The 22,950-nt window shown below is 40.4% G+C and overlaps 1 protein-coding gene across 2 annotated transcripts in view; it reads left to right on the top strand.

Annotated features, from left to right (window-relative positions):
• Positions 1-8,567: 8,567 nt before the first annotated feature.
• The window catches only part of OIT3 (oncoprotein induced transcript 3), a 28,677-nt gene continuing 14,294 nt past the window's right edge, over positions 8,568-22,950 (top strand). Inside the window, exons 1-4 of one of the 2 annotated variants that reach the window (XM_086382102.1) lie at positions 8,568-10,001; positions 14,361-14,735; positions 15,496-15,603; positions 20,828-20,950. In XM_086382102.1, coding sequence (XP_086238228.1) covers positions 9,941-10,001; positions 14,361-14,735; positions 15,496-15,603; positions 20,828-20,950 — 667 coding nt within the window. In that variant the 5' untranslated portion in view covers positions 8,568-9,940. Of the gene's footprint in view, positions 10,002-14,360; positions 14,736-15,495; positions 15,604-20,584; positions 20,681-20,827; positions 20,951-22,950 lie in introns of those variants that run through there. The other variant, XM_086382103.1, reaches the window with a different exon arrangement.

Below are 22,950 nucleotides of genomic sequence, written 5' to 3'. Positions count from 1 at the left end.
AAACCATTATGGAGGACAGTATGGAGGTTCCTTTAAAAGCTAAATATGAACTACCATATGATCAAGCAAACCTATTCTTGGGCGTTTATCTGGAGAAAACTAATTCGAAAAGATACATGCACCCCAGTGTTCATTGCAGCACTGCTTAAAATAGCCAAGACACGGAAGCAATGTAAATGTCCATCAGTAGAGGAATAGATAAGATAATGGTTCATATATACAGTGGACTATTACTCAGCCATAAAAAGAATGAAATAATGCTATTTGCAGCAATATGGATGGACCTAGAGATTATCATATTAAATGAAGTAAGAAAAATCGTATGATATTACTTATATGTCAGATCTGATTTTTAAAATGATAAAAATGAACTTATTTATAAAACAGAAATAGACTCACAGATCTTGAAATCAAACTTATGTTTGCCAAAGGGGATATGTTGGGGGCGGTGATAAATTCAGAATTTAGGATTAACATTCAGTTCAGTTCAGTCGCTCAGTTGTGTTCAGCTCTTTACGACCCCATGAATCGCAGCACTCCAGGCCTCCCTGTCCATCACCAACTCCCGGAGTTCACTCAGACTCACGTCCATCGAGTCGGTGATGCCATCCAGCCATCTCATCCTCTGTCATCCCCTTCTCCTCCTGCCCCCAATCCTTCCCAGCATCAGAGTCTTTCCCAACGAGTCAGCTCTTCGCATGAGGTGGCCAAAGTACTGGAGTTTCAGCTTTAGCATCATTCCTTCCAAAGAACACCCAGGACTGATCTCCTTCAGAATGGACTGGTTGGATCTCCTTGCAGTCCAAGGGACTCTCAAGAGTCTTCTCCAGCACCACAGTTCACAAGCATCAACTCTTCAGCACTCAGCTTTCTTCACAGTCCAACTCTCACATCCATACATGACCACTGGAAAAACCATACCCTTGACTAGACCGACCTTTGTTGGAAAAGTAATGTCTCTGCTTTTCAATATGCTATCTAGGTTGGTCATAACTTTCCTTCCAAGGAGTAAGCGTCTTCTAATTTCATGGCTGCAGTCACCATCCGCAGTGATTTTGGAGCCCCCCAAAAATAAAGTCTGACACTGTTTCTACTGTTTACCCATCTATTTGCCATGAAGTGATGGGACCAGATACCATGATCTTAAGTTTTCTGAATGTTGAGCTTTAAGCCAACTTTTTCACTTTCCTCATTCACTTTCATCAAGAGGCTTGTTAGTTCCTCTTCACTTTCTGCCATAAGGGTGGTGTCATCTGCATATCTGAGGTTATTGATATTTCTCCCAGCAATCTTGATTCCAGTTTGTGCTTCTTCCAGCCCAGCGGATTAACATATATACACTATAATATATAAAACAGGTAACTATTAATAGTAAGGACCTATTGTATAGCACCAGAGAAGGCAATGGCACCCCACTCCAGTACTCTTGCCTGGAAAATCCCATGGATGGAGGAGCCTGGTAGGCTGCAGTCCATGGGGTCGCTAAGAGTCAGACACGACTGAGCGACTTCGCTTTCACTTTTCACTTTCATGCATTGGAGAAGGAAATGGCAACCCACTCCAGTGTTCTTGCCTGGAGAATCCCAGGGATGGGGGAGCCTGGTGGGCTGCCGTCTCTGGGGTCGCACAGAGTCAGACACGACTGAAGCGACTTAGCAGCAGCAACTGTATAGCACAATATTCTGTAATAACTTACATGAGAGAATCTGGAAAAGAATATATATATGTGTGTGACTAATTCACTTTGCTGTACACCTGAAACTGGCACCATTGTAAGTCAACTATACTCCAATAAAAATACATTTTTAAAAGACAAATAATTACATATTCCACAATATCCTGTTATGCTTTGTAGAATAACGGAGAATATTAAATTCATTCATGGGTGTAGGTAATGCAGTTTTGCAAAGGGATCATAAACTTAGAGCTGAAAAAAGTAATAAAATGATTCTCAGAATATGGTGCCTGGAACAGCAACTTACCTCTCCAGAAATGCAAGTTCTCTGCTTCCTGCTGAATCAGACAAGGAGTTAGACCAGCAATCTGTGTTTAAAAAGTGCTCATAGTGACTCTCATGCAAACCATTGACCTCATCAAACCATTGCTCTAAAGGGAAGGAGACTGAGACGTCAGGAGGGCAGCTGTGTCACAACTCTTCAGTGGATCCTGTGATCAGACAACCAGAACAAGTGAGGATTGGTGAGTGCGGTGACAGTGGTAAGTGGAAAGGGCAACGATCATGTCACATGTACTTACTATGGTATCCTGCTTGGGAAAGCGTAGTGGTAAGCACATAAAAAAAAAAAAAAAAAACAAATACAAATAAGTTGAATATTTAAAATCTATCTGGATTTCACAGAAAAGTGAAACTTCTTTGATTTCAGAAATCAAGTTCACCAAAATTATTAAGGATTGTAATTCATTTTTTTCACTACCAATAACCTTTAATTCATTGCTTTCCCAAATAAGTCCAAACTCCTTATTTTCCAAAATGCACTATGTGGTTATTTCCTTAGGATAAATACATAGGTTAACTTTAACATGTGCTACTGAATATAAAATGACCCACTTTATAAATTTTCATTTATGTATGTTTTATAAATGCATCATCCACTGAACAATTCACCCACCTTGAAGCCACCTTCAGCGGCTGCAGCGACTACATGCCCAGTCACTCAGTCATATCTGATTGTTTGCAACCCCGTGGACTATACCCCACATCTCTTGACTGCTTTTCAGTCATTTTGCAACATTCTCTGCCCACATTTTTATATTAGGTTTCTCCAAGGCCCCATGTTGGACCCCATTTTCCATGGATGGTCTCATCCATTCTCCCCAATCCCAGTTGCAGTTACCTTTATAGGCTGGTAGCTCTCAAATTGTTATTCTAGTTCAGATTTCTCCTGAAGAGCAGATGTGTTAATCCACCTCCTAAGTGACCTATTTTCAGCACTCCTGCCTGAGCATTAAATTGGTTCAGTGTCAACAGAGTATTTTTAACTTCTAATAGCACATACGTTGTCAGAAAAATAAGAAAATACAAAGACTTAACATTAAATGTGGGAGAAGGGAAGCTAAAACACACCACACGAAGTGGTCAGCCAAACCCAGGATGTGAGACATTCTATAGGACAAAGGACTGGGTTTCTTCAACATATAACATGGGGGGTTGGAGGGACCCTTATGAATTAAAAGAATTTAAGAGTCCCAACCACAAGCAACACGAGAAGACTCTACACATGGACATCACCAGATGGTCAACACCGAAATCAGATTGATTATATTCTTTGCAGCCAAAGATGGAGAAGCTCTATACAGTCAGCAAAAGCAAGACCGGGAGCTGACTGTGGCTCAAATCATGAACTCCTTATTGCCAAATTCAGACTTAAATTGAAGAAAGTAGGGAAAACCACTAGACCATTCAGGTATGACCTAAATCAGATCCCTTACGATTATACAGTGGAAGTGAGAAATAGATCTAAAGGGCTAGATCTGATAGAGTGCCTAATGAATTATGGACGGAGGTTCATGACATTGTACAGGAGACAGGGATCAAGATGATCCCTAAGAAAAAGAAATGCAAAAGAGCAAAATGGCTGTCTGAGGAGGCCTTACAAATAGCTGTGAAAAGAGAAGCGAAAAGCAAAGGAGAAAAGGAAAGATATACCCATTTGAATACAGAGTTCCAAAGAATAGCAAAGAGAAAAAAGCCTTCCTCAGTGATCAGTGCAAAGAAATAGAGGAAAACAATAGAATGGGAAAGACTAGAGATATCTTCAAGAAAATTAAAGATACCAAGGGAACATTTCATGCAAAGATGGGCTCAATAAAAGACAGAAATAGTATGGACCTAACAGAAACGGAAGATATTAAGAAGAGGTGGCAAGAATACACAGAACTGTACAAAAAAGATCTTCACAACCCAGATAATCACCATGGTGTGATCATGCACCTAGAGTCAGATATCCTGGAATGTGAAGTCAAGTGAGCCTTAGGAAGCATCACTACGAACAAAGCTAGTGGAGGTGATGGAATTCCATTCAAATCCTAAAAGATGATGCTGTGAAAGTGCTGCCCTCAATATGCCAGCAAATTTGGAAAACTCAGCAGTGGCCCAAGACTGGAAAAGGTCAGTTTTCATTCCAATCCCAAAGAAAGGCAATGCCAAAGAATGCTCAAACTACCGCACATTTGCACTCATCTCACACGCTAGTAAAGTACTGCTCAAAATTCTCCAAGCCAGGCTTCAACAATACATGAACATGAACTTCCAGATGTTCAAGCTGGTTTTAGAAAAGGCAGAGGAACCAGAGACCAAATTGGCAACATCTGCTAGATCATTGAAAAAGCAAGAGAGTTCCAAAAAAATATCTATTTCTGCTTTATTGACTATGCCAAAGCCTTTGACTGTGAGGATCACAATAAACTGTGGAAAATTCTGAAAGAGATGGAAGCTGAAACTCCAATACTTTGGCCACCTGATGCAAAGAACTGACTCACTGGAAAAGACCCTGATGCTGGGAAAGATTGAAGGTGGGAGGAGAAGGAGATGACATAGGATAAGATAGTTGGATGGCATCACCAACTCGATGGACATGAGTTTGAGTAAACTCCGGGAGTTGCTGACGGACAGCACTCCCTGGAGTGCTGCAGTCCATGGGGTCGCAAAGAGTCGGACATGACTAGCGACTGAACTGAACTGAACCACAAGCAATGTATGGCTCTTGTTTGAATCCTGACTCAAATCAGTAATACAAAGAAATCTGTGTTTTTGAAACAACTGGGGAAATTGAACTATGGAATGAGCATTAGATGAATTACTGCTAGTTCCCATAGTTGTAATAATAATATGGTTATGGTTATGTAAAAGAGAAAGACCATTTGTTAGAAATGCATATTGCTGTATAAGTGCAATAAGACTGATGAAATGTTAACTATTATTGTAGCAGGGCAGTCATTGTTTTTTTCTACTTTGTATATATTTGAAATTTTTCATCATAAAAAATTAAACTGATAGGGCAAGTCAACCAAAAAGGACAAAATAGGAATAAGGAAAAAAAAAAAAAAAAACCCCTACCATCCAGGGAAGGCTTGTTTACAGAACCAAAGGGATATCTGGTAAAAGTCCTTGACTATGGCAATCAATCCTGGCAGCAAATCTGCGCTTATCTCATGCACACATCCTCTGTTTCTGTGCAGCCCATATGAAGTAGTCAGATGGGTTCTCAGGGGCAGGAAATTGCAGGATTTTGTTTTTCTGTTAAGACTATTGCCTCTTAGCAGCGCTACTCTGCAATAAAACAATTCCTCAGCCTCAGAGTCATCCATTGCTGCCATGAGATTGCAAGTTAATAAGCTAATGATCAAATTGCCTGTGTCCTGCTAGCATTAGGGATGAAGTAGCTAACTACAAGTTAAATCAATAGAAACCCCTTGCCAGACTGTAAACTCTGCTTGTGGGGACCACTTTTACCTTAATGACTGTCAAATACCTGTGACCAGCATGTTAGCTGACCCCTATTAGGCACTAATGTTTAATTGAACTGAAACCCCAGAGGAAAGAGACCACAGTAATTTGAATGCTACTTAGTAAAATAATGTGCTGAAAGATTATGGAGATAAGTTTAGGGACTACTACCTAAAGATAATAATATTCCTTTGCCAGGCATTAGAAATTCAGGTATTAGAAAAGGAACATTGATGAGGAAAAATAAAAATTTTAGAAGCCCAAAGCATCAGGTCAAGGTAAGATTAGGAGAGTGAAAATTTGGTTTCACTTGGCTCCTTGTTTAATGTAGTATTTAAAAAAACAAACAACAAACAAAAACCTTTTCTCTATGCTTCTTTGTATCCTTCCCCTTCATATTATCTTCAGTGATTACAAGTTCTCATTCTACACACTGTAGGATGTCAGGGGGCTGGCAAACTCCAAACCTGTAATCACTAAGGTTATATCTAGTGACATGTAATATACAGGACCCTACATTTTCCCTCTTTTGTCTAAAAATGAAACTCTAGTAAACTTTGTCACTTACTTTTAAGTGTCAGCAATTGGATGAGTAGTTCCTAATTTGAAACATCTGCTGCTAAGTCGCTTCAGTTGGGTCCGACTCTGTGCGACCCCATAGATGGCAGCCCACCAGGCTTCCCCATCCCTGGGATTCTCCAGGCAAGAACACTGGAGTGGGTTGCCATTTCCTTCTCCAATGCATGAAAGTGAAAAGTGAAAGTGAAGTTGCTCAGTCGTGTCCGACTCTTAGCGACCCCATGGACTGCAGCCCACCAGGCTCCTCCATCCATGGGATTTTCCAGGCAAGAGTCCTGGAGTGGGGTGCCATCGCCTTCTCCTAGTGAACTAAAATTGACGGGAATGGGCGAAATTATTCAGATGACCATTATATCTGCTGCTGCTGCTGCTGCTAAGTTGCTCCAGTTGTGCCCGACTCTTAGCGACCCCATGGACTGGAGCCCACCAGGCTCCTCCGTCCATGGGATTTTCCAGGCAAGAGCACTGGAGTGGGGTGCCTTCTCCGACCATTATATCTACTACTGGACAAAAATCCCTTGGAAGAGATGGAGTAGTTTTCATTGTCAACAGAGTCCAAAATGCAGTACTTTGATGCTGTCTCAAAAACCACAGAATGATCTCTGTTTCCAAAGCACCATTCAACATCACAGTAATTCAAGTCTATGCCCCAATCACTAATGCTGAAGAAGATGAAGTTCAATGGTTCTGTGAAGACCTACAAGATCTTGTAGAACTAAAAAAAAAAAAAAAAAGATGTCCTTTTCATCATAGGGGACTGGAATGCAAAAGTAGGAAGTCAAGAAATACCTGGAGTAACAGGGAAGTTTGGCCTTGAAGTACAAAATGAAGGAGGTCAAAGGCTAACAGAGTTTTGCCAAGAGAATGCACTGGTTATAGCAAACACCCTCTGCCAACAACACAAAAAACAACTCTACACATGGACATGACCAGATGGTCAATACAAAAATCAGACTGATTATATTCTTTGCAGCCAAAGATGGAGAAGCTCTATACAGTCAGCAAAAATAAGACCTGACTGTGGCTCAAATCATGAGCTCTGTATTGCCAAATTCAGACTTAAATAGAAGGAAGTAGGGAAAACCACTAGGCCATTCAGGTATGATCTAAATCAAATCCCTTATGATTATACAGTGGAAGTGAAAAATAGGTTCAGTGGATTAGATCTGGTAGACAAGACAGAGAGTCTGAAGAACTATGGATGGAGGTTCGTAACATACAGGAGGCACTGACCAAAACCATCCCCAAGAAAAAGAAAGGCAAAATGGTTGTCTGAGGAGGCCTTTCAGATAGCTGAGAAAAGAAGCAAAGCAAAAGGCAAAGGAGAAAAGGAAATATATACCCATCTGGATGCAGGGTGCAAAGAAAAGCAAGGAGAGATAAGAGCCTTCCTCAGTGATCTGTGCAAAGAAATAGAGGAAAATAATAGAATGGGAAGATGAGATCTCTTCAAGAAAATTAGAGATACTAAGGGAACATTTCATGCAAAGATGGGCTCAATAAAGGACAGAAACAGTATGGACCTAACAGAAACAGAAGATATTAAGAAGAGGTGGCAAGAATACACGGAAGAACTGCACAAAAAGATATTAATGACCTGGGTAACAATGATGATGTGGTCACTCACCTAGGCCAGACATCCTAGAGTATGAAGTGAAGTGGGCCTTAGGAAGCATTACTACCAATAAAGCTAGTGGAGGAGATGAATTTCCAACTGAGCTATTTCGAATCCTAAAAGAATGCTGTTAAAGTGCTACACTTAATATGCCAGAAATTTGGAAAACTCAGCAGTGGCCACAGGACTGGAAAAGGTCAGTTTTCATTCCAATCCCAAGAAGGGAAATGCCAAAGAATGTTCAAACTACTGCACAATTATGCTAATTTTACATGCTAGCATGATTATGCTCAAAATCCTTCAAGCTAGGCTTTAACAGTATGTGAACTGAGAGCTTCCACATATACAAGCTGGATTTAGAAAAGGGAGAGGAATCAGAGATTAAGCTGCCAATTATCTGCTGGATCATAGAAAAAGCAAGGGAATTCCAGAAAAACTTCTGCTTCATTTACTACACTAAAGCCTTTGACTGTGTGGATCACAACAAACGGTGGAAAATTCTTCAAGAGTTGGGAATACCAGACCACCTTATCTGCCTCCTGAGAAACCTGTGTGCAGATCAAGAAGCAACAGTTAGAATCGGACATGGAAAAACAGACTGGTTCCAAATTGGGAAAGGAGTATGTTAAGGCTGTATTTGTCACCCTGCTTATTTAACTTATATACAGAGTACATCATGAGAAACACTGGGCTGGAAGAGGGACAAACTGGAATCAAGATTGGTGGGAGAAATATCAATAACTTCAGATATGCAGATAACAACACCCTAATGGCAGAAAGCAAAGAAGAACTAAAGAGCCTCTTGATGAAAGTGAAAGAGAAGAGTGAGAAAGTTGGCTTAAAACTCAACATTCAGAAAACTAAGATCATGGCATCTAGTCCCATCACTTGATGGAAAATAGGGAAAAAGATGGAAGCTGTGACAGACTTTATTTTCTTAGGCTCCAAAATCACTGCAGACGGTGACTGCAACCATGAAATTAAAAGACGCTTGCTCCTTGGAAGAAAAGCTATGACAAACCTAGACAGCGTAATAAAAAGCAGAGATATCACTTTGCCAATAAAGGTCCATATATCAAAGCAATAGCTTTTCCAGTATGCATGTATGGATATGAGAGTTGGATCATAAAGAAGGCTGAGCACCAAAGAAATGATGCTTTCAAACTGTGGTGCTGGAGAAGACTCTTGCGAGCCCCTTGAATAGCAAGGAGATCAAACCAAGCAATCCTAAAGGAAATCAACTCTGAATATTGATTGGAAGGATTGATGTTGAAGCTGAAGCTCCAACACTTTGGCCATCTGATGCAAAGAGCTGACTCATTGGAAAAGACCCTGATGCTGGGAAAGACTGAGGATAGGAGGAGAAGGAGGTGACAGAGGACAAGATGGTTGGATGGCATCATCAACTCAATGGACATGAGTTTGAGCAAGCTCCGGGAATTAGTGAAGGACAGGAAGCCTGGCATGCTGCAGTCCATGGGGTCACAAAGAGTCAGACAGGACTGAGCAACTGAACAACAACCCCTATCTTAGGGAGAATTAGTAAAATAAATAACAGTAAGCCAATTTAAATTCAGAGAGGAAAGGCTCTGTGAAAACATGAGATACTGCTCCTCAAACACAGCTTACACTTTGTTTCTCTAGTGAGTTTTGATACCAAAAACCATAATAAACCAGACTTGGAAGCCTGCTTTAAGAGAACATTGTCCTCATTCCATACTGATCCCTACTGCTTTTTTGTGTGCTATTATCAACTCCTTGACCATCTGACAAAGACATTTTCTAAAGATCATTTTCCAGAATTAGACTTTATCGCATTTTCATTTAGTATGCTATGCTATGGCTTCAATATCGTGAAATCAATTTCTTAAAGTCACAAAACAAGATTTTGACGTGAGGGGATATCCCTCTTTTAGAGTTCCCTTCTGGATAAGATACTGGAGGCCTCATTGCAGGGAAGTCTTGAAAAAAAAAAAAAAAACAATAGGAGGATGAGGGATTGTGAGGGTTGTTTTTTTTTTTTTTTTCCCCTAAAGAAAAATATCAATAAAATAACTCTTAACAATGTAAAACAGTGCCTCTATCTGGGGTCAAGGCCAGAGCAATGGACACCTTATCCCACTCATCCTCTTCCTCTGATAAAGCCCCAACCAGTACTAAAAAGTCTTTTTCATAAGAGCCTAGAGGCCTTTTTTTTAAGTGCTTGAGAAAGAAGTAGACAAAGGAAAACTGAAATCAAGAGGATTTTCCAGTCTGTCTTTGGTGGCTGGTCCAGAAGGATGCCTCAGCTCCTGCTTCTCGCCTGCCTCCTCATCATAGTAACACGGGTGGCACCCAGGGGTGAGTCTTGCGTCAAGTACTTGGCACAATATTGGTTTTTGTTGGAGGAATTTGCTGTTATGTACAGGTTGTTAAGAGCAAGATTCCAGTATCTTAAATACTGGTTCTAGAATAGTATAAGAAAAGTCATTGATAACCTATGGAGATATGTTTTCAGAGAATTTCATTTCATGTTCCATTTAGCCTCTCACCTGGCATCCAAAATTTCCATGGATCTGCCAAATCCAAACAACTTTCCACGAGCTAAATATTTCTTGGAGTATGTGTAAAAGGGTTCTAACCTCTTCATTTTCTAGGCACTTTTATAGTCCTAACTTTAAGAGCAAAAAAAAAAAAGATTTTCAGAGTGGAGGATAGAGTTTTTCCTTTAACAAATACAGGGGACTAACTGTGCCCATAAAGGCACAGATCTGGATAAATCAGACTTCTTAGGTTTGACTTCTTAAAATATGACTTTTGCACTGACTGAGTGAATCTTAAACTCTCTCCCCACCCAGCTTTGGTACAAAACAGGCCAACAAAGCCAAGTTTTCATTACAGTTAGAAACAATTTTCTCTCTCCTTTTCCCATTAGAATTTAAGTTCTAACTAGAAGACAGAGTGAGAAGAGGCTGAGATGAAGAGAACCATACTCCTTGGCATTTTGGGGAAGCTCAGTGTTTAGCTGCCCCTATTTCTTTGGGGTACCTAAGGCCTTGCTCTAGTAGTTTTAAGAATAAACAATTAAAACTAGACTTGAGACAGTAAGGAGACATGGAAAATTTAATGTCATGTGGTCCAGGGGATGGGACCCTGGGACCCTGGGACCGAGAAAGGTATAGGCAAAAACTAAAGAAATCGAAACTGTGGACTTGAGTTAAGCTGTCAACAGTGGTTCATTAATTGTGGCAAAGATAACCATACTAGTGTACGATTATCTCATGAGGGGAAGCTGGGTGCCAGAAGATGTGAACTCTTTATACAGTCTTCTCAACTATTCTCTACATCTAAAACTGGTCTAAAAAATAGTCCTAAAGATAGGTCTGAGCCAAGATTAATCACCCTGTATCTGCTGCCAGTAAGTAACCAAGAGTTGCTTGAGCCAAAGTCGTCCTTCCCTCAACTTCCTCTCTGCTTTCTCCCCACTCTCTTCCCTGGCTTAACTGCCCATTACCTCCTGTACCCTTCCATCAGACGCGTTCTCCCTTCTTAGATCTTTTTTATTTTAATTACCCTGCCCCCCAGCACTTCTAAGACGTTTGACTTCAAGCCATAAAATGGGAAAACTTTAGAGGCTGGGGACTTTTTGAGGTGGGGGTGAGGTTGCCTGAGAGGAGAGAAGTGAGAAAAAAGGAAAAGAAGGGCCAGAGAAGAGGGGAGGTGGGAGGGAAGGAAGCGAAGGGGGAGAGGGAAAGAAGAGAAGGTGGGTTTCCGGCCTAAGAGAGAGAGAGGGCGAAGAATCGGGCGACCAGCCGAGGGGCGGGGCCGGGGGTGCGGACCAGGACCGTCGAGGACTCCTGGTCCCCGGGGATGACAGGGCGGCGATGCTGACATTTGCTGTCCGCTTTGGGCCGCCGAGAGGTGCTGGCCCCTCGTCGCACGGACATCCGCGCCGCTTCCCGGCTCAGGGGATACGGGAGGGGCAGCTGGCCAGGGGGCTGATGCGCGAGAATCCTGGTAAAGGCTGACCGGCTCTTTGCCAGCCAGGCCCCCTGGCTTGAACTTCGAGAGCAATCCACCCGGCTGTTTTCATTTGAGGAGTGTATATATGGGTGTGTGTACATATATCAGCAGTTCAGGACGCAGCATGTACAATATCGAATTCTGGCCTCCACACTGAGTCTGAAAGCAGGAATTAACACCAGTGGCCAGATTATTAAAGGATTGAAGTACTCCCTTAAAAGGGGGGTGAGTGGAATGGGTTTATTTAATGTTAGAAAATATTGCATGAGTAACTTTTAATATATGTTTATTTTACAGAAGATAGTAAATTTCTATTTGTGCCATATATTCCTACAAGAGAAGAAATAAACTTTTAACAAATAGCGCAAGAAATGATAGTTATATTTAAGGAAAAACTTTATAAATCATGAAATAGTTACTGAGGGAGGTTTAGGAATTTCTGTAAAAGCCATTACAAGTTAAGTGCCTAACCATTTCTTGTAAAATTAGAGCCAAGGAGATGAACCAAATATTTCTATGAATATATAATCACCTGTGAAATTGCCCTGGAAACCTTTCTTCATAAGAGAAAACCACAGCTGGGAGAGCAGATGAGGGAACGTCTCCCTTTTCAGAGGGTAGAGAGTCCGTATGTGGACATTTCTTCCCCTCGAGAGACATCAAACCATGGTCTAGGACACAGCTGGGGTACCTCAGGGACATTTTAAGGAGGGTTGTGCCTTCCATGTGTAACTCTGCAGAAGTTTTTTTTTAGAATATGCAATGTTGTACTTATTTCTTGTCCTTGTTATATTCTCAGCGGGGCACTAGGCTACGCCCTCCTCTACATGTGACTGAAGTTTTGAGAGTAAACTTGAATTGGAAATGTAGCCTGGGAAAATTCAACATATTTTCTTGACAACTTATCAACAAGGCCCATCACATTTAATTATTGTGCAGTATTTACTAAAGCTGAATTTCTTGTCCACAAAGTTTACTAGCCTTGATATGAATTCCCTGCCTACAATGTCAATTAAATCAGCTTCACATGCATTAAGAAGGATAGTATCCTCTGGCTAGGTCTCCTTTCTAGAATATCTTGATTTTATTGTAAGATTCTTTATAAGCAAAATTTGCCTATGTTAATTCAGCATTTTCCTGAAATTGAGAGAGGCAGTGAGAATACTGGAGATATTGCTGTCTTCAGTCATTAAAATGGTTTTGATAAGATACTTGTCTATGTTATTTATGCCTTAAAAATGCATGCTTGAAATGTTGCTGTATTCTAGACAGTGATGCCATGGCTAATTGTGAAGACACGAAGTTCATGATATTTTCAATAAGCTGGTGGAACATGTACCCACATTCACATGGAGACTGCCCTTGCTGCTATACGGTGTATTTCAAAGCATGTGCCAGAGGCCTTTTACTTCTCAGTAGAATAAGTTTACGTATTTATTATCAAGCCAAACTACCTACTAGTACAAAATTCCACCCATAATCGTGCTTATAAATGACCATCTAGTTGGACCATCCAGCCTTTTTCAGAATATCCGAAGATGAAGAGCTTACCACACTGTGATACAGCTTCTCCAATACTGGGCTTCCCAGGTGGCACTCGTGGTAAAGAACCCACCTGCCAATGCAGAAAACATATGAGAAACGCCTGTTCAATCCCTGGGTTGGGAAGATCCCCTGGAGAAGGGCATGGAAATCTACTCCGTGTATTCTTGCCTGGAGAATCCCATGGACAGAGGAGCCTTGCAGTCTACAGTCCACGGGGTCACAAGAGTCAGACACGACTTAGCAATCAAACCACCATTACTGGATAGGTGAACTGAAATGCACTTCCCCATAACAATTTGTTTTGTCATTGTCAGAATACCTAATTCCTCTTTCACAAGCCTTTTCCAGATTTTTTGAAAAGTAATACATAATATGCAGGGTTTTGTTTTGTTTTGTTTTTTCTCTCCAAATGATAGTTCTCAGCTTCTTCCCCAGTAAATAATTGTTAGGCTCCCTTCTAAATCTGGTCACCATCCTCTGGACATCAGGTTTGTCCATTACTTTCATAAAGTATAGCCTCCAGGTATGAACACAGTACTCAAAATCCAGTCTGACCAGTGCAGTGTTCAGTAAGATTATAACTTCCTTTGGTCTGAACAACAATCCTATCAGAGGAATACTGTGGATAAAAGGTTTAGTCCAATGCAAACACAGAGCCTTAAGTAGATTTGAAATAATTTTTCAAATGTAAAAGGCATTTATGAAATATGTTTACATCAACTTGAAGAATCTTAAACAACTGCTTTTAGGGACTTTAGATTACTTCTTTCTTGAAATCTAAGATCAAGAAAGTAAACTCAGGCTATTGCTGCTGCTGCTGCTACTGCTGCTAAGTCGCTTCAGTCGTGTCCGACTCTGTGCGACCCATAGACGGCAGCCCACCAGGCTTCCTGTCCCTAGGATTCTCCAGGCAAGAACACTGGAGTGGGTTGCTATTTCCTCCTCCAGTGCATGAAAGTGAAAAGTGAAAGTGAAGTCGCTCAGTCGTGTCAGACTCTAGCGACCCCATGGACTGCAGCCTATCAGGCTCCCCTGTCCATGGGATTTTCTAGGCAAAAGTACTGGAGTGGGGTGCCATTGCCTTCTCCACAGGCTACTGCCACTGTGACCCAAATCATCAAGGTGCCTCTGAGGTGTCCTTTTCATTCCCAGCCCTAGACCCTTGTTCTGCTTACATCAGTCTGAACGAGCCATGGAGGAACACTGAGCACCAATTCGATGAGTCTCGAGGTTCCCCTCTATGTGACAACAGTGTGGACGGGGAGTGGTACCGCTTCACAGGCATGGCAGGGGATGCTATGCCCACCTTCTGCATACCGGAAAACCACTGCGGAACCCATGCACCTGTCTGGCTCAATGGCAGCCACCCTCTGGAAGGTGATGGCATTGTGCAACGCCAGGCCTGCGCGAGCTTCAACGGAAACTGCTGCCTATGGAACACCACAGTGGAGGTCAAGTCCTGCCCTGGAGGCTACTATGTGTATCGTCTGACCAAGCCCAGCGTCTGCTTTCATGTCTACTGTGGTCGTGAGTACTTCCCTGGGCTCTCTCCCCTCCCCTCAAAGGCCACAGAAATGGCATCAAAGAGAAGAGTGCCATAGGAAATTCTGTGGTGGTAGTATCTCAGCACCTGAAGAACATTGATTTAGGAGCACAGATATCTCTAGCTCATGATTTCTGGGGTCTGCTCTTAAGATTTATGAAAAATTCCCAAGAATAGAAAGGGAAGGGAGCTATGACTTTGATCAGTTTTGTCTTTTATGTAATTTAGTGTGGATTTCCAACCTTTCTGAGCACGGAAGACCCCTTCTTTAGATATATTTCAGACATCCATATGGTAGCATTGTGCTTAGTATCCATTGATATTTTTTAGAAATGATGTATAATGGGAAGAAGCTACTTGAGATCAGTAATACTTTCAAATGAATTTTCATGTTATTAATCCCATCAAAATCTGTATACATTTTAAAAATAGACTGCATAGAAGAGTAGAACATAATACTATTTAATCTACAGCTCATGTTTGGTGAGGTTTTGCAGAAAACACCAGGGTCACCCAGGGGTCTGTGGATCTGAAGTTAGGACTCACGGATCTCAATGACAGAACATGCCCATGGCCCTGGACAGTACCTCTTGCCAGTGGGTTATATAAAGCCAGAACAGTGGGAATTCTCTTGATGTTGATTAGGAATTCATACCCCATGATTGAACTCATGAGGCTTTCTCATGGATGAGAGTGTCCTCTGACCCTCGCCCCTCATGAAAGGTCATCTTTATCCTTCCATAGATTTTTATGACATCTGTGATGACGACTGCCATGGCAGCTGCCTGGGTACCAGTGAGTGCACATGTGCTCCAGGAACCGTGCTCGGCCCCGACAGACAGACATGCTTTGGTAAGAAACTCCTCTTGCAGTAGAAACAGGCTATTAGGGGCAAAAGGACAAATCAAATCAAAAACTCTTCTTGCCTCGCAGCACCACCATCTTTCCACTTTGTGTCTCTGAGCGCTCAGAATGGGGTTTGCCTTTTTAGTTCATAACTAAAGCCTCAAGTCAAATTTGTATCATGTACTGGGACAGCCTAGGATTATGCTGTCCAGTCTAGTAGCCACTAGCCATATGTGACTATGAAGCTCTTGAAATGTGGCTTCTGTGACTGGAAAACTGAACTGTAATTTTACATAATTTTAATTTAAAAGCTAATACTTGGAGTATTACTCAGCCATTAAAAAGAATACATTTGAATCAGTTCTAATGAGGTGGATGAAACTGGAGCCTATTATACAGAGTGAAGTAAGCCAGAAGGAAAAACATAAATACAGTATACTAACGCATATATATGGAATTTAGAAAGATGGTAACAATAACCCGGTGTACGAGACAGCAAAAGAGACACTGATGTATAGAACAGTCTTATGGACTCTGTGGGAGAGGGAGAGGGTGGGAAGATTTGGGAGAATGGCATTGAAACATGTAAAATATCATGTAGGAAACGAGTTGCCAGTCCAGGTTCGATGCACGATGCTGGATGCTTGGGGCTGATGCACTGGGATGGCCCAGAGGGATGGTATGGGGAGGGAGGAGGGAGGAGGGGGAGGGAGGAGGGAGGAGGGTTCGGGATGGGGAACACATGTATACCTGTGATGGATTCATTTTGATATTTGGCAAAACTAATACAATTATGTAAAGTTTAAAAATAAAATAAAATTAAATGGACAAAAAAAAAAAAAGCTAATACTTGATTGTCATTGGAAAACTAAAAATACGTGGAACAACTTGAGTGAACTGTAAATTTCATGACTCTGAAGTACAAATCACATATTTCTGATGAAAATTTATCATCCAAATTGAGACAGGCTGTAAGTGTGAAATATACACTGGGTTTTGAAGGCTACTTAAAAGAACATATCTCAAGGATTTTAATACTGATTATATATTAAAATGGAACATTTTAGAAATGCTAGAGTAAATGAAATATGTTATTAAAATTAATTTTACCAATGCCGTTTAACAAAATTTTTAATGTGACTAATAAGAAATTTTATGTGTGGCTTGCTTTGTATTTCTATTGGATAGCTTTGGTCTAAAATTACCTACAGGTATACTCCTATAGCTTCAGTGATATAATTTCGGTTTGTCTGAGTGGCAAGAAAGGGGAGTCAGGTTATTCGTTGGAAATGCAGAGTTGTTTAATTGTATATATGTTTTGTTGTCCACAATTGGGAGAAAATAGAGTTGAAAAACCCAGGATTGAGGTCATCTCTTTTCTGTTTAATGTTATGAAGCTTTTTGTATTCAGATTCAAAGAGATTTAAAACAAGTCTGGAGAGAAAGGGAAGCACTGCCCCACACCTGCCTCCTCCAGAAGAGCAGTAACAAGATCAGAGGGGGATAGGGATCAGGATAAAAGGGCTATCAAAGGGTTCTTATTTTAGAAAAGCTTTTGTTTCTCAGCTTCCCCCCACCCCCACCAACTGTTCTATGGAGCATGGTTAGGCCCTCCCATAACAGTTGTTACGGCTCTTGCATGGTCGATTTTGACTATGTGATTTAATGCAAACGGATTTGGGGTGTAGGAGATGATGGTTCCTACAATCCCCCCAACCTCTCACACTGCACACGCGCGCACACACACACACACACACATCTGTTGGAAAATATTTGGCTTCCTTTTAAGGCAGGGGTTTTTCATTCATTTCTCTGCCTTTATTTTAATATAAATTTTGAATAGGTAATGTATTTAAATAGCTCCCAAATTAAACAGCATGACAGGTATACAGTGAAATGTCTAGCTCTGTGTCCTCCATTTGTTCCATTTCCCCTCCTCCAACTCCACCCCAAGTAAACTCCTACATTATTTACTTATGTATGTTTCCAGGATTTCTTCAGGCAGATATAAAAATAAAAATATACACATTTAATTATTGCTGTTGTTTAAATCAAAGGTCACCAGTTATTCACACCATACGTGTATCTTGTTTAGCAACTTACCTTGGATGTTTCTGCCTATCAGGACACAGGGGAAGCTGCCAGTTTCTACCTGGGGCCTGTCTACTGGTTTCAGGGAGATCATGAATTCCCTGAAATTAGAGGCAAAGCTTTGTGTTAATGTGTATGTGTCAATGTTACTTTAGTTTTTAAAAAAATATATAACAATTTTAATTATTTATTATAAATTATGTATTTGGGGGAGGCAGAGAGAAGAGTAAAGAAAAATAATATAACAGACCCTCATGTACCCAGATTTATAGCTAAATTTTTCTTCCTTTTTTTTAAATAAAATTTTACAGACACAGATAAAGCCGTCTCATGCCATCTCTTTTACTTCTCTCACCCTCCAGGGGAATTAGTATTTTGAAGTTAGTTATGTCCTTCTGGTCCCTGTTTTCATGCTTTTATTGTTTATGTAATAAATAACAATAACAATATAACATATATAACCAACTATATAGCACTGTTTGTATGTTCTTAAAATTAACATACTTTTAAGAACCTTAACTCTTCTGTGAGATTTTCTCCACACTTTTTTCATTTTATACCTATAAAAGTGGAATTGCTGGGGCCTTGAGTATCTAAGTTAGGCTGTAACGGACAATTAACTCCCAAATAACAAAGGCTTAAAAAAACAGAAGTGTATTTCTCTCTCCGATAAAAAGAATCAGTCTCAAGGTAAGCAGTCCAGGCTTTGGACAGAGACTGGACCCAAGCACCAGTGTGGCCGTACCCAGGAAGGCTGCCGGCACCCTGTTCATCCACTGTCCAGGCAGTAGGGCCTGATCTTATCAACTGTATTTTTCATTTCTACAGGTTCTGTGTGTATGGTTTCAATTCTGCTTTGTCTTCCTACACATTCTTTTATTTGGTTACTGGCCTCGTATCTGTTTAGTCATTTTTTAAATCCTTGTATTATGTATTTTCTTGGGTTATTCTGTTCTCTATAGTTCAGCGATTACCAATTGTTACCTTATCAGCTTTCTCATAGCAGATCATCTCCGCCTGTGTAGTGTTTTATGGTAAACCATCTTCTATTGTAATTGTTTTTTCTGTGGAACTCCACTCTTATCACCTGGTTTGAAGAAGTTGGGTTTGGTGTTTTTTTTGTTTTTTTTTTTTTACTACACAGCAGTGTTTCAGATGCTTTTGTCACAGAAGTTTCACCAATCCAGGTCAAAGTTTATATCAGTTTCTCAGCTTCAAGATCCCCACGAGATGTGGGAATTGTGACTTCATACTTCAACCATGGCAGAGCCAGACTTGGCTTTTACGAAGGCTTTTTTCTCTCTCAGAACCTCAGGCAGAGAGCTCCTTACTGGTTACCGAGCCTCAGAGCAGAGCCCTTCTTATGCCCCTTTCACTACGGGGATGCCTTTTGCAAGGTCCCGGCTTGAGCGCGGTTTCAGTTCCAGCTCATCTTCTCTCAGGGACCCACAGCCATGCCTTCTGTCATTTAGTGGGTATTTAAATCCCAGTCCCTAGTTTATAGCTTATATCCAACCCATGACAAATTTAGCTCTTCAAGCTCCCCATTTTTTGTTTGTAGAAGGAAGTGGATTGACATTTGTTGCCAACTGTACATTTTTTTATAACAAGAATCATTATCCTTTATCAGATTCTTAAAAAGGATAACAATCATTACTTAAGTACGATACGGAAATATTCCAATGTTTATTTTTTTAAAGGTGGTTTTTTAGTATTTTGAAGTTTTTACTGAATTTGTTACAACATTGTGTTAGTTGCCCAGTAGTGTGGAGAAGGAAATGGCAACCCACTCCAGTGTTCTTGCCTGGAGAATCCCAGGGATGGGGGAGCCTGGTGGGCTTCCGTCTATGGGGTCGCACAGAGTCGGACACGACTGAAGCGACTTAGCAGCAGCAGCAGCAGTGTCTGACTCTTTGCAACCCCATGACCTGTAGTTTGCCAGGTTCCTCCATCCATGGAGTTCTCCAGGGAAGAATATTGGAGTGGGTTGCCATTCCCTTCTCCAGGGGCTCTTCCCAACCCAGGGATTGACACCAGGTCTCCTGCATTGCAGGCAGATTCTTTACCATCTAAGTCACCAGGGAAGCCCTGTTACAATATTGCTTCTGTTTTATATTTTGTTTTTATGGCCACGAGGCACGTGAGATCTTAGTTCCCTGACCAGAGATTGAATCCTCACTGCCTGCAAAGTCTTAACCACTGGACCACCAGGGAAGGCCCTTCCAATAGTTAAAACAGATTTTAAAGGCAGTTGTTTATAACGTTGGGTTGGTCAAAAAGTTAGTTCAGTTAGTAAATAGAGTTCGGTTAGTAAATAGAGTCAATAGAGTTCTTCATGAAAATGAAAAACGTGTCTTTTTTTTACTTAAAACTGAACAAAATTTTTGGCCAACCCAACAGAAGACTGCCTCACTAATAGTATGCATAATACATATATTTTAGAAAACATGAATTTTGCATAGCTAAACAGTTCATAACATTTTGATTCCACTTGTTTGATTTAGTATGAATGGACTGCTAGATTTTTATTTTTTAAAAAAACAGATATGCAGCAATCAACAAAGTTTTACTGTATAACCCAGGGAACCATAGTTTATATCCTGTAATAACCTCTAATGGAAAATAATCTCAAAACTAATATATGCGTGTATGTATGACTAAATCACCTTGTTGTGCACCTGAAACGCTGTAAGTCAACTATACTTGAATAAAATATATATATATAAAGGAAGACTGCTTCACAAAAAATCTCACCAGACCTATCCTTTCGCAATGTAAATTTATTTAATGCATTTAAAACACAGTTTGATTTGTAAGTTTCAGGAATTGGAGAAAATGAAACTCGCCAATACAAGCAAATAAGTGAAACCAGATAACAAAGGGAATTTCATTTCCCCAACAGTTTTGCCCTGAGGAGGGAACTGGCAAACAACCAGCTGCCTTCCACTCCAGCAGAGGGCAGAGGGACAAATGACTTGGTTGAGGAGACCAGGTTAATATTATAGAAGTGATTATATTGGAGATGGTTTGTGGAAAGTCTGTGAACAGGATCTGAAAAGATGTAGTGATTCTGCTAAAGGGCTTGGGAAAAGACTGCATGGCTCAGCACTATGTAAATGGTGTGGTTTCTCTTCTACAGATGAAAATGAATGTGAGCAAAACAATGGTGGCTGCAGTGAGATATGTGTAAACCTCAAAAATTCCTATCGCTGTGAGTGTGGGATTGGCCGCGTGCTAAGAAGTGATGGCAAGACATGTGAAGGTGAGATGGGCAAGAAGGGATTCACATCAAGAGCCCCCACTAAGCCACTGGCTGATTTTTTGGACATTTATGAAACTGTCCAGGGTTAGAAGAGAGTAACAATTTGACTGTGTAAAGAAACCACTCATCAGCACTGAGTATCACTGCAGGATGCTTGTGTTGCAGACAGAATGCAGTGCTGATTTTATCTCCAAGCTTTGGCAGAAGGGAGCTGTTGCATGTTGCAAGAGGCAAAGAGCTGCATTTTTAGTTTGGGATATAAAAATTAGGTATTCCATGTTTCTCAAACTTTAATACACCCACGAATCACCTGGCATCTTGTTAAAATGCAGGTTCTGATTCAGTAGGTCTGGAGTCAGGTGAAGATCCTGCATTTTTAAATAACTTTTAGGTGCTGGCTATGCTGCAGACCCAGGGAGCACATCTGAAGTAGCAAGATAATGAAGGCAGGTGGCAGAACAAATGGTTTATAGCAGTTTCTCAGACTTCCTTGCTGAGAATCACCTGCATGCTTTTAAAGCCAGCCCTTCCCAGGTCTCTCTCCTGGAGACTCCAGTTCAGTGAGGTGGGAGGGGCCTTACAGTTTGTGTTTTTACCAAGTTTCCTACCTGAGTCTTACCATCTTGGAAGTTTGGGAAACTGGATTTTATGAAGTCATTTATTTTACTCATATGCTTTGCATTTATTAGAGATTAACACATGTCTGGAGATAAGTAAACTTACCTGATTTGATAGTAGAAATGCTGTATGGTGGCAGTTTTAGTCACTAAGTCATGTACGACTCTTGGACTGTAGAGTTGGACATGGACTGTAGCCCGCCAGGTCCCTCTGTCCATGGGATTTCCCAGGCAGGAGCACTGGAGCGGGTTGCTATTTCCTCCTCCAGGGGATTTTCCCAACCCAGGGATGGAACCTGGGTCTCCTGCATTGCAGTGGTTTCCTGCATTTCAGGCAGATTCTTTACCAACAGAGTCACCAGGGAAGTCCAGAGATTCTGTATACATTTTGTATAATTAAGTAATAAAAAATAATTTGAAATGTATGTTGAATAACTGAAATGGAAATTGTCTAGTATTATGACATGAAGCTTTGACAGTATCCCTTCTCTCAGGCACATTTGCCCTTGCAAATTATCTGAGCTGAAATTTCATAATTTCTATTTTAATAAATCTGAATCTCATGACATTGAGAGTTGAGAGACCAAAAAAAGAAAAAAACTCTGCAGATTATATGAAGAGATAAATGCTGCTGCTTATCATTATTTACAGAGGACAAATGATATGTCCCAGAGGGTAACTGAATGTGTGGCATAATACATTATAACACTGCTTGTGAGTTCACTTTATTCTATCTATATTCAAAATAATAAACTTCTACCCTAAAAGGAAAAATTATGGCTAGTGGTCACAATTTATTTCATGCCACAAAGTTTGCATTATTAACTCAGGGTCCATTAACCAGGATATCAAACTGCTGTCTCTTATAAAAAGGCTAAATGTACTTTAAGCTTTATTGGATAAGGGTAATATCCTGAATCCTCCTTAAATCTTATGTTATACAACCATCTTTGCATATTTGTATATTAATGAAATGTTCCATGAGGAACATTTGTAATTATCTATGAGTATTTTATTGGAAATATTACAGTTAATCCTAATATAATTTTAAAACCTAATAATCATAACTGAAAAGTATTTTAGCAGAAGATAAAGTTTGACTATGAATTACACTTTAGGATTAAGATTCATATTTGAAGCCCTTTTTGGAGTTTTTGGGTTTTTTGTTTTTATGGAAATCCTTACATTTTATTAATAGTCCAAACATATTTGTTTCTTTAGCTAGTCTGTTAGATTAGCATATTTTCTTTTTTAAAATAAAAGGCTCTTTTTAATTTTTAAGTAATTTTTATTGTTTGTTGTATTATGAAAGAGTTATGTTCATAGAAGAAAATACAGAGAAGTAAAAGAAAGATATGGACCCAGAATCCCATTTGCTAGATA

Source organism: Bos grunniens, chromosome 28 (assembly GCF_055505025.1).
Source record: "Bos grunniens cultivar Pamir isolate PY7600 chromosome 28, Bosgru_T2T1.0, whole genome shotgun sequence".
Classification (NCBI taxonomy): Eukaryota; Metazoa; Chordata; class Mammalia; order Artiodactyla; family Bovidae; genus Bos; species Bos grunniens.
The sequence above is the reverse complement of the archived record's forward strand: the minus strand, read 5'-3'. Positions and strand labels throughout refer to the sequence as shown.